Genomic DNA, 12116 nt, shown 5'->3' with positions numbered 1-12116 from the left:
GAAAATTGTCTTTTTCAAGGATTCAAATAAAAAGAGGTTTTCCCACTATACTTTGTGCCGCGCACACATTATGTGAAGATGTATGCATGAAATTTTGTTTTTAATATTTGACATTTTAAAACACGTTTAAAATGCATTCTTTTAAAGCGGGTTCATATGCACATGGGTTCGGGGGTCCTCACTCTACAAGTGAAGAATTTTTATTTGTGCTCTGTGACAATCCGCACTTCCCGAGATGCAAAGATCATCGTCGACACATAAGACATAAGACATAGGACGAAGAAGATGCGCTTGTGGCTATATCTTGCGAGATTTATCTAGCGGATTCGTGGCAGCTTCCTGTGGTTTCAAGTAATACGTGATTGCTGAGAGCTCAACAAATTAAGACCACCACAGCTTGGCCACAGGCCATCCAACAAATAAGTGACAAATTGCACCAAAAAGACGTGTTTTATCACTAATAATCTGTCTCTTGGCCACATTGTCCATAGTTTAAAGCCACAGACAGAAACAATGAACCCGGGTGGGGATTTACTTCCCCCGAAATTTCTTACTGCATAGAATAGAGAGATTCCACACCATCAATCTCAGGAGAGTGCATTTTCAAGACAACAACATCATCTCTAACAGCCAAAGATAGAGAAGGAGAAATCTCCACCAATCCATGCCACAAAACCGTCAACCGATCACTACAATTTCTCCTGACGGACAGTTTGAGCCGCACCCAACTCGGACGAACAAACGAACTTGAGTTTATGGCACAAGTACAAATAGGACGAAAGCGCATCCATCCTAACCAAACTGTTCAACACAACCAGCAGTGAATGAGGCTGAAGTTCACTTCAAATTCTTCCTGGGCAGAAAAAGTAAACCCAAGTCCTGACGCCATTCGGTTATATCGTTGTAGCATCAACAACTGCGCGTGAAGCTACATTAGATGCTGGCAGACGCCCCCATGCTGCACCATAAGAGACAAGGCTTCATAAGATGACACGATGACTAGAGAGTGCCCTCAAAATCATTTCATTTCTAGCTGTTCAAATAAGCAAAGTGATAGCAGGAAGCATCCACATCACAACATGATTCGATCTGGACCTACAATGCTACAACAAAATCGTATCTTTCATTTGGGCAGGCTCATGGGCAAATGCCAAATGCATACCTGGGACTAGGTTATCCTATCCAAAACACCACAAGGATGTTTGGGTTCCAGAGACCTATTGGCTCACAGCAAAGCTCCCATCACTTAGTTGCTTTGCTCTTGGCAATCTTATGGCCTGATCAGCAAAGCTTTGACTAAGGCTTACCAACTCGTAACACCAATCAGCGCAACATATAATAGACTAATAGAGCAGCCAATGAAACATAAATCTATACATCCACCATCAAATTCTTTGGTCAGCCGCCTAGTTAATCTGCCCAACGCCAATTCCACACAACTATTGTATCCTTGTCTCTGGCTTCTATCAACACAAAGACAAAGATGGCAGGAAAAATCACAGGCTACTCATGGTTGCCTACAATCACCAAGGTATGCAGCACGACTCAACATCTGAATGGTATAACAGCACAAAGAATGGGCTCCTACTTCCTAGTACTCCCTCCGTCCGGAAATACTCGTCACAGAAATGGATATAAATGGATGCATCTAAAACTAAAATACATCTAGATACATCCATTCCTTCGACAAGTATTTCCGGACGGAGGGAGTACATCTCTACAAGTCACCCAAAAACTAGACAAAAAGGAGCAGACATGCATACAGATATGTATCTACTTATGCAGAAAAATAGAAGAAAAAACTCTACATACTCTTTGACATTTAGGAATCACATACCACAGTAGGAACTCTCAGACTTAAATTATTCAACAATCTAAGCTATAAGCAATAATAGTAGTCGATGGTATGCGTAGCGTTCATGACTAAATGTGTGTGTCTGTACCTCCAGTGTAGAAACTCATGTAGAGACAAGGCTTCATAAGATGACATGATGAGTAGAGAGGAGCACACTGCTCTCAAAATCATTTCATTTCTAGCTGACCAAATCAACGAAGTGATAGCAGTAAGCATCCACATCACAACACGGTTCAATCTGGACCTACAATGCTCTAAGTACGCAACAACGAAATCATCTCTTTCATTCGAGCAGGCTCATGGACAAGTGCATGCCTGGGACTAGGTTATCCTATCCAAAACACTACACGGGTGTTTGGGTGCCAGAGACCTCTTGGCTCACAGCAAAGCTCTGATCACTTGACCGATTTGCAAACTGCTCTTGCCAATCTTAGGACATGATCAGCAAAGTTTAACTAAGGCTTACCGGCTAGTAAAGCCAATCAGCATAACATATAACAGCGCAGCCAATGAAACATAAATCACCAATTATACATCCACCATGGAATTCTTTAGTCAGCTGCCTAGTTAATCTGCCCAACGCCAATTCCACAAGACTACTGTATCTTTTTCTCTGGCTTCTATAGACACAAAGACAACATGGCATGAAAAATCACAGGTTACTCACGGTTGCCTATAATCACCCAGGTCTGCAGCACGACCCAACACCTGAATGAATAGTGCAACAGCACAAAGAATGGGTTCCTACTTCCTAACATCTCTACAAATCACCCAAAAAACAGAAAAATGCGAGCAGACCCACATACAGATATCTATCTAGGTATGCAGAAAAATAGAAGAAAAACTCTACATACTCACCGACGTTTAGGAATCACATATCACACTAGGAACTCTCAGACTTAAATTATTCAACAATCTAAGCTACAAGCAATATTAGTAGTCGATGGTGTGCTTAGTGTACTTGACTTAATGTGCATGTTTGGAAACAGTTATCTGTACCTCCAGTGTAGAAGCTCATGTAGGGCATGACCTTATTGATGTACCCTCGGTGCACCTTTTTGCCTTTGCCTGGACTGAGCTCCATTGTGTACAACCCAACCCTTGTCTTGAGGAAGATGACACAAACACCTTCTGCAAAACCAACCGCAGACACGTCCGACTTGTCCTCGAGGACAGGAAGAGGGAGCAATGGCCCGAGCTCGATGACCCTGCGTCGCGCCCATCCCGCAGCTCCTCTTGGACCAGCCTCCATTGTCCATAGGTAGAGTCTAGGCTTCACCACAGACGCAAACAGCAGCATGCCGTCCTCCAGCCCCATGAGGTCAAGGTACGGCTGCTGCTCCTGGTCCTCGACCTCAAGCGGCGCCGCGATCACAGATAGTTTTTTCTCACGCGTGTTGTACACCACGACACTGTCATCCTCCACGCAGGGGGCATAGACCGTATTCCCCACAACAGCACTGTGCCCCGTGCCATCGATGACATTCTCTTGCTCAACGGAGGTCACGTCGCTCCACTCGCGAGTAGCTGATGAGTAGACGGCGGCGTGGTTCATATACGTGTCCCCTTCCACGTCGGAGCCCACCAAGGCCACGAGGAATGGGCCGCCATGGCAATCACGGTGGTCACACCCATCCTTGGCACAGAGCACGGAAGCATTACAGGATATTTGCTCATTCTCGCGCAGGGAGTGCATTTCCTGCAGCAAATTCGACCAAATGATCTTGTAGCACTTGGGGTCGGCGCGAATTTCCCAGTGCTCGCCGGTGACGAGGTCGCAGACAAGGAAGTGCGCGTGGCTTCTAGGGGTGTAGAAGAGGGCGAGGCCGTGCCGGGAGTCGAGAGCGTGCCGGTGCTGGCGGTCGCGGGCGGCCAGCGGGGGGGAGGTCGCGGTGGGGAGGAAGTGGGAGATCCAGTGCTCCCCAGCTGGGCGGTCGTCGTAGAGGAAGCCCAGCATGGGCGGCGCACCGCGGCGCAAGCGGTAGGCGGGGGCGAAGCTGGGGTCCGAGACCATGCCCCGCCAGCTAATGCAGCCGGCGGCGGCGCGGACGAGGCACGCGGGGTCGTCCGCCGGCAGGCGCAGGAGAATCTCGCGCATGACGTCGTCTGGCAGCGGCGGCGTCGGACGGGAGCTGGGGGCGCGGCGCGGCGGAGGCGGACTCATCGCCATGGCCGGGGATTGGGGATTTTGTCGAGGGATTTGGTTTTGAAGTCGAGCGAGGCACCGCCGCGGCGTCGAGTTTTCCCTTTATTTATTTTTCCACATCTTCTTTTTGGGAGAGAGAGGCGCTGCGTGGTGGAGTTGGGTTTTCTGTGGGAAATGGGCTGGTACTGGGCTGCTGCATCTTGCGAATGGATCCAGGAGGAGGGAAAACCTGCTCTGTGTTATTATTATTTTTGCGGACGCTGCTCTGTACAAATTAATTGTAGATTTCACTAAATAAACCTAGAAGTTCTAGAAAAAAATTCCAAAGAAAATTTCTACAAAACCTATAAATGGAAAGAAAAAAATGTACAGAATGAACATAGCCATGGGTCTTTCCAAAAAATTTGCGACTCGAAAAAAAGCTACTCCCTCCGTTCCAGAATATAAGGTGTGTTGATTTCCGTGTAAATCAACCATTTGAATGTTTGACCAAGATTATAGAATGAAATGACAACATCTACAATACCTAATACATAAAATATGAAAGTATTTTTCATGATGGATCAAATGATATAAATTTCGTAGTGTGGATATTGATATATCATATATACCTAACAACTTCATCCCCACTAATTTATTTATCTCAACATGCAAGCGTGCCACATCACCATACAATTATGGATGGGATAAATCCCACCTTAACATGCAATCATGAATGGGAAAAGACCCACCACCCCATGCAAACATGCATGGAAAAGACTGTTCATTTTATTATTCTACATGCAATAAACATTTTACCAATATACATAATCAAATAAAATAATTCACGTGTATCTTTAACTTTTGTTCGCGTGCAATTAATCTAAAATATATATTTCACAAAATCAAATCTCATTGAAATATATTGCAACTCATTCCCGCAGCAACGCGCGGGTTTTTCTAAAAACTCGGTCAAATATGCACTCGTTTGACTTTTGAAAAAACAAATACACCTTATATAAAGCAACGGAGGGAGTACATTCTTGTCGAACATACTTATGTGTGAATATGAATACAAGAAGAAAATATGGCTTAGTCAATTTAAAAGTAGTTGTTTTCCTGCCAACTGTTGAGATTTGTCCAATCAAGATTTTCTTGTCCCATTTGCACTTATGGAAAATCATTTTCTTGTCAAAAGGCCAAAGGCTATATATTAAGTAGCACAAACTCAGAGACTTACAAAAAATAAAAATTATGTCTCAATATTCAGTGTGCCGAAGACTTCTTTCTCCTACAATAATTGATGGCGCGGCGACAAAGCTCGTTGATGCCTCTGGGCTCCGTCATAGCGGAGCAAACTTGTTGAAATCCAAGAGCTTTTAGAAGTAACGGTCGAAAAATCATCAATGTGCCCAGGAGACGGCGGCTGCCCGGAGAGGGCCTGTAGAACGACCTAGTCCGACCAGACAGTCGGGGAATACAAAATTCATACCATCTCCAGCTGGACTGAGTCTGGCTAAACTTTTGGGTCGAAACTGGAATTGGTGAACCAAAGACAAACCAGATCTGGGGACACAATCCTCTATACACCCCCAACGATACGGCGAAGCATCATCGGAACGAGGACGAGAGACCTTATTCCATGCCAACCACCAATCGCAGACAAATCTAAATTTATTCCTAACACTAGCGCCACCAGAACCAAGCCGTTATTTCTCAAGACACTTGGTAAAGCTTGCAACGTGGCCCTTCCAAGTCGCGCCGCTGCACCATGTTCTTGCTAAAAAAAATATAGCTCAAACACCGACAGTTCCACTGATTCCTTCTTTGGCCAATGGCCATCCAAACCAAGGCCCCACACCAAGTCTATACCGTTATTATGCCGTGGCCGGCGATAAGCACGGCTGCATTATGTTGGCGGCTGTGCACTTGCTACCGCAACACTCAGGCTTCGAATTCAACCACTGAAGTCTACCGTCATAAGTTACTGTCACCACAGATCATGTTCATGCATGCCTTCTACTAATACAAATACATTAACTTGGTTCGCTAGGTAAAACATAACTTCCCAGTTGGGGTTACACACGGTACACACAAACTCAGACGAACGAAGTCAAGTCTTGGCCCGAGCACAAATTGAACAAGCGCACATCCACCCAGATCAAACCGCCCAAACACACAAACAACAACAAAAGGCGCCGAACTTCACTTCAAATTCTTCCTGGGTGGCAAAAGTAAACAGATCCATCATCTTGACGCCATTCTTACGTGAAGCATCAACAACTGTGCGTGAAGCTTAGTCCAACAGTCCCCGTTCTGCACCACAGTAAGAACACAGGGTTTAGTAAGATGATGTGATGAGCAGAAGAAGAGCGCACTTTGCCCCTCAAAATAATTTCAATTGTAGCGGTCCAAGTCAATAAAGCTAAAGCAGGACGCATCCACAGCACAACATGATTCGACCTTGAACTACTGCAATGTTGGAGGTTCACAATATGATGAAATTATCTCATTCATTTGGGCAGGCTCGCGGGCAAGTGCCTAGTGCATACATGGGACTGGGTTATCCTATCCAAAACACCACAAGGAGGTTTGGGTGCCTGATATATATCTCTTGGCTCACGGCAAAGCTCTCATCACAGCAAACTGCCCTTGCCAATCTTTTCCTTTACATTCTAACTCAAAAACGACCAAAAGACTAAAAGAACAAGCAAGATGACCCAGCAACCGACCTGATCATCTACGAAGGAAAGCGGCCAGAACTAGCTAACGCCCACTGTCTAGCATCAGCCATGATCTGATCTAACAATTGCTGGACATGGCTAAGTTTTTGTCAAAAACCCTGCTGTTTCTTTCTCTCCAAATGCCCCATGTAATCAAAATGACCATAGACCTCAATCTCTTCCTCCTCGTCACTTGAAGCATTGGTTTCATTCCGGCGGAAAATAAGTCACATTGCGACTTACATTCATAGAACAACTAGTAATTAATTAAACTAATTAGCTAACCAGTTGCCGCCACGGCTGGATTCCCCAGCGGGGGCGGCATGGAATACTGGCGTCGATGGCCCGAAAACTCGCCTCGACGCTCTCGTCCCAGGCCGGCCATGCGTCGGCGGCATTGCGGGCCTCGGCACGTCCTTTTCCACGTCCTGCTTCTGGCCCTCGCCCATGGACACGTCATACAAGTTCCAAACGGGAGCCAGGGGATCTGGCTTCTTCTGCTTCTCCTCATCCCAAAACTGAAGATGAGGGGGAGCTCCTTCCGTTGCTACATTGACGAGGAAGTGGTGGATTGGAGGCGGGCGAGAGGGAACTAGGGGGCGCGGAGAGTGGAAAGGATAAGCCAGAGACCGCCGCGGGCGCCGGTCTTCTATAGACCGCCGCGGGCGCCATTAAGGGGGCAGTTGGGGAGGTGGGCGGCCATCAAGGGACGCGCTTCCTGATGAGGAACACGTGGCCGTGCTACTCACATACATCCCGGACTCACAAGAAAGCCAAGAGATGATGCCGCATGGCAACCATCTGACGGGCGGCCACAGGAATCCAAGGGAGCGGCGCGCCATTAATATGGCAGGTGGTTAGCGGTCAGTCCCTCCCTCGCCGTAGATTATCTGTGCGAGGTGGTGCGCGTAATGGCCGTAGAGAGCTTCAAAACCTGGCGGGGGTGCAAGGAGGAAGAAGATGAAACTTCCCTCCCCCGCTGGTAGTTGGATTTGGAGCGAGCTCTGAACGAGGCCTCCATGGCATCCAAATATGGAAGCTGGGCGGCCATTTTATGGAGGGAGCTCCCAAAAATAAGCCGATTGAGTGGTGAATGGCTACTCTATTAGAACTGTTTTTTTGTGGTCCGTGCTCCATATGGCAGTTATTATGCAGTTTGGGTGGATATGACGACTGTGCTAGAGTTGCCCTTGGGACCTGATGAGCAAATCTTTGACTAAGGTTAACCGACTTGTAAAGCCGAAACAATGCAACATATATACTACTGCAGCCAACGAATCATAAATCACCAACTATACATTCACCGTGAAATTTGCTGGTCAGCTGCTAGTTAATCTGCCAATTCCTTACAGCTACTGTATCTTTTTCTCTGGCTTGTATCAACAGTTCAACACAAAGACAACACTTGTTTAAAAAAAAAGACAACATGGAATGAAAAATCACGAGCTACTGTTGCCTACAATCACCCAGGTCTGCAGCACGCCTCAACACCTGAATAGTATAGCCGCACAAAGGATGGGTTCCTACATCTCTACAGATCACCCAGAAACCGGAAGAAAAAAACCCGAGCAGGCCTACATACAGATATCCATCTAGTTATGCAGAAAAATTGAAAGAAAAGACTGTACATACGCATCAACGTTTAGGAATCACATACAGCATTGGGAGCTCTCAGACTTAAATTATTCAACAATCTAAGCTACAAGCATAAACACTGTAATCTAAGTAAGTGGTGTGTTCAGTGTTTGCTAGTCTGTACCTCCAATGTAGAAGCTCATGTAGGGCATGGCCTTTTCGATGTGTCCCTCTACATTTACCTGGTTGCATCGTCTTGAACTGAGCTCAATTGTGTACAACCCAGATTGTGTACTCACGAAGATGACACCAACACCTTCCGCAAAACCAACCGCTGACACAGTCGAATCGTCCAGGAGGACAGAACGAGGGAGTCCATCCTGCAGAATGGTTTGAGCTCGATGAACCTGCGCCGCGCCCATCCTGCAGCTCCGCTGGGACCAGCCTCCATTGACCATAGATAGAGTCTATGCTTCATCACAGACGCAAACAGCAGCATACCGTCCTCCACCCCCATGAGGTAGACGTAACGCTGGCTCTCGTCCTGGTCCTCATATGGCACACTGATCACTGATAGTTCTTGCTCACCAATGTTGTACTCCAAGACAGAGGTACTCTCCACACAGGGGACATAGACCTTATTGGCCACAACAGCACTGTGCGCCCTGTCATAGATTAAATCCGGTTCATGGACATGAACAGAGATCATGTCGCTCCACTCACCAGTCTTTGATGAGTAGACGGTAGCGAGGGCCATTGAACCTTCTGCATTGTTGGAGCCCACCAAGGCCACGAGGAAAGGACCGCCATGGCAGTCGAGGTGGTCACATAGGTCCTTGTCACAAAGCACTGCCGCATTACAGCGTATGCCCTTGTACGCAGGATCGTCGCCCTCCCACCACATGATGCCGTGGCACTTGGGGTCTGCGTGAACTTCCCAGTCGTCGTGGGTGACGAGGTCGTAGACAACAAAGTCGTCACCCGTTTCGTGGAGGAGGACGAGGCCGTGCCGGGAGTCGAGAACTTGGTGGTCCTCGAGGTCCTTGAACGCCGGCGGGCTGAAGGTGGCGGTGGAGACGAAGTGGGAGATCCAATAGCTGACTCGTTTGTACTCCCGGTGGCGTTCGTTGTGGAGGAAGCCCAGCATGGGCGGCGCCCGCCGGAACGCGCGGTAGTCGCGGGCGAAGGCGGCGTCGGAGAGGATGCGGCACCAGCGCCTGCAGACGGCGGCGGCGCGGACGAGGCTCCCGGGGTCGTCCGCCGGTAGGCGCAGGAAGATCTGGCGCATGGCGTTGTCGACCACCGACGGCGTCCGGCGGCGGCGGCGTCGCGGCGGAGGCAGGCTCGGCGCCATGAGGATTGGGGATTTTGTCGAGGGATTTGGGGGGCGCATTTGGCAGTGGAGCTCGACTGGGGCGCCGCCGCGTCTAGCTAGTCTTTTTGTTTTTTGAGCTGCCGCGTCTAGGTCTTCTTGAGAGAGAGAGAGAGCTCGTGTGGCTATGGGAATGGGCTGACTGCTCCTCTCGGTCCAATTGCAGCCTGTTTACCGAAGTGTTTGGAGTATTTCTTCTAACAAAAATTGATGTTTCCAAGAGATTTCATTGTGATTTTTGGTCATAGGAGTTACTTTATATTTTTTGTATTTTAAATCTAAATCAGTACACCTGTAATCGTTATGAGTATAAATAAAATTACTGGTGTTTCTAAAAAAAATGTTGCTAAAAAAAGATGCAATAGCCAAGGCAAAACTATAACAGATAATCCTAAAGAAACTACTGTAGAAAAAAAGTAGAAAGAATTAGAAATGGTAAATCCTATCTAAGCAAAAAATGGTAAAACAAAAACAAGGATTATCCATGGGCCTTAAGAAACTCCTGTTCCACTAGGGAAAAAATATAGGGCAGCGATCTGCGCCGGCGCACCGGCCCAACAGTTGGGTCGGTCGAGGCCCAGCCGTCCGATGCGGTCGTTAGATCTGCGCGCATACACGGACTTAAGCAACCGTTGCAGCAAAAAAGAACAGTTTTGTTGCGACCGTGTACGAACAGCCACAGCAAGGAAAACAGGGGAGCTGGATCCCCCCGCGACTGCCCGTCCTCGATCCGCGGCGGCGGCGGCTAGATCCGCCTGTTATTCGTTCCCCGCGTCCGAATCACGTCGACGAGGGGCTCCCTCACCTATCAAGCCGCCTTGGGATTGCTTCAATCATGTCTTACATACGTCATGACCTCCTTGCCGCCATGGATTTGGGCTCGAGCTCCGTTACGGCCGGTCGAGGTTGCAGCTCGCCGCGAGCCCGTAGCAGCTCGCCGGCGACCGGTTGCAGCATCCGCCCCTGCCCCCCGTGCTGGATCTCGCCGCCGGAATTCACAGAAACCCGTGCTGGGTCGCAGCTCGCCGTGATGGATGTAGCAAAACATTATGCCGGTTGTAGCAAAAAACGATGCTAGTTGTAGCAAAACCGCGACGCCGGCTGTGTGTTGTAGCAAAACGTGACGCTAGTTGTAGCAAAATGCTATGCCAGTTGTAGCAAAAATCTATGCCGGTTGAAGCATGTAGCAAAACTGCAGCATTTTATCATCTTCTTCCACCTCCAACCGTCGCTGGTTGAAGCTTTCTTATTTTCATAGTGTCTAGTTGTAGCTTTCTCTCTCAATGGTTGCAGCTTTTTCCAACAACCGTTGAAGCTTTTCTACCAAAAGTTGTAGCTATTTTCTTTTTAGCAGCACTTGGTCAAGGCTTTTTGTGTCGTTTCGGTTGAAGCTTTTTTAATCGAAGGATGTAGCATTTCATGTCAACGGTTGTAGCTTTCTGGCGATGGCGCTGAGCGCTTGTAGCTTTCTCTACATCCGGTTGAAGCTTTTCATCTAGGGGGATGAAGCTTTTTTTTAAACGGTTGCAACATGATGGGGGTGCGACGATTCTGCAGAAGCCTCCGGTGTCGACCATCGCCGCCCGGCTCGTCGTCGGCGAGGCAGAAGCACGAGACGTGTGGGAGTTGCAACCGCCGGGGATGGGGATTGGTCAACTGGCTGCATCCAATGGCGAAACGGGCTGTAAAGCATGGCGGGGTGAGATCTACATCCATGGACGCGCGGGGGATTCGACCTTCCATGGCCGACGGCGAGATGTGGGCGCCGGCGCTGCAGGAGATGAGGATGGGGGCGAGATCCGCGGAGCTGCGAGACAGGAATGAGGCGAGATTCGCGAGATCCGCAGCGCCACGTGGTTGCTCGCGACTGGGTCGCGGCGTGCGCGCGTGGACTGGACCGGCCGAAGCTTCGGCCGGTGCCCCGGCCCCAAACGTTTCCCAAAAATATATTCGTGTTAAGTATACTCATGCGTGTGATTTATTTTTGTTCCTAAAAAAATGTGTGTGATTTTTTTTCCTTTTTTCGGAAAAGGGGGAAACCCGACAAGTGTCTGAATGTGAGTACCAGAACAAAGTGAGTGTGGCTCATCAGACTTAGAGATAATTGTTATTTGATATTCCCTACTAGTGCCAAAAACGCTCTTATATTATGAAACGGAGAGAGCATTTCTCAGTTAACTCCTAGAAAGGTTATTTATCAGCTGCTAGAGGAAATAGCGAAACCAACACAAAATTTCATAACTTGGTGAGAAATATTAGCTGCCCTTTTGGGATGATCTCATAAAAGTCGAAATTCATCTAAATCGTACAACAGCGTGTGGCTGCCATCTCAGAAAATTTAAATCTAAATTCTATAAATACTCAAAAAGAAAAATAGGAACGCGCATTTGGATACGGATGGTAGCTTGTCCATATTTTATTTTATCAAAGATGGCTAATTATTCACACAAACATTCAAAGTTTACA

General features: G+C 47.9%; 1 protein-coding gene and 1 pseudogene across 1 annotated transcript; both read right to left on the bottom strand.

The window, feature by feature from the left end:
* Positions 1 to 431: 431 nt before the first annotated feature.
* LOC109786739 (uncharacterized) lies at positions 432 to 4061 on the bottom strand. Its single transcript, XM_020345297.3, has 2 exons — positions 2855 to 4061; positions 432 to 958 (listed from the first exon to the last, which is right to left on the bottom strand). Exons 1-2 carry the CDS (start codon positions 4023 to 4025, stop codon positions 894 to 896), a joined length of 1236 nt encoding a protein of 411 aa, XP_020200886.1. The 5' UTR covers positions 4026 to 4061; the 3' UTR covers positions 432 to 893.
* Positions 4062 to 5930: 1869 nt separating this feature from the next.
* On the bottom strand, positions 5931 to 9748 carry LOC109786736 (uncharacterized; annotated as a pseudogene).
* Between the last annotated feature and the right edge of the window lie 2368 nt (positions 9749 to 12116).

Source organism: Aegilops tauschii, chromosome 4, assembly GCF_002575655.3.
Source record: "Aegilops tauschii subsp. strangulata cultivar AL8/78 chromosome 4, Aet v6.0, whole genome shotgun sequence".
Classification (NCBI taxonomy): domain Eukaryota; kingdom Viridiplantae; phylum Streptophyta; class Magnoliopsida; order Poales; family Poaceae; genus Aegilops; species Aegilops tauschii.
Note: the sequence above shows the minus strand (reverse complement) of the source record. Positions and strands in the feature narration are given on the sequence as shown.

Excerpts from the sequence above, each read along its gene's own strand:
- LOC109786739 (XM_020345297.3), bottom strand. The coding sequence starts at position 4,025 with ATGGCGATGAGTCCGCCTCCGCCGCGCCGCGCCCCCAGCTCCCGTCCG. Across the intron at positions 959-2,854 it reads CATGAGCTTCTACACTGGAG|CATGGGGGCGTCTGCCAGCA; the intron begins GTACAGATAACT and ends CTTATGGTGCAG.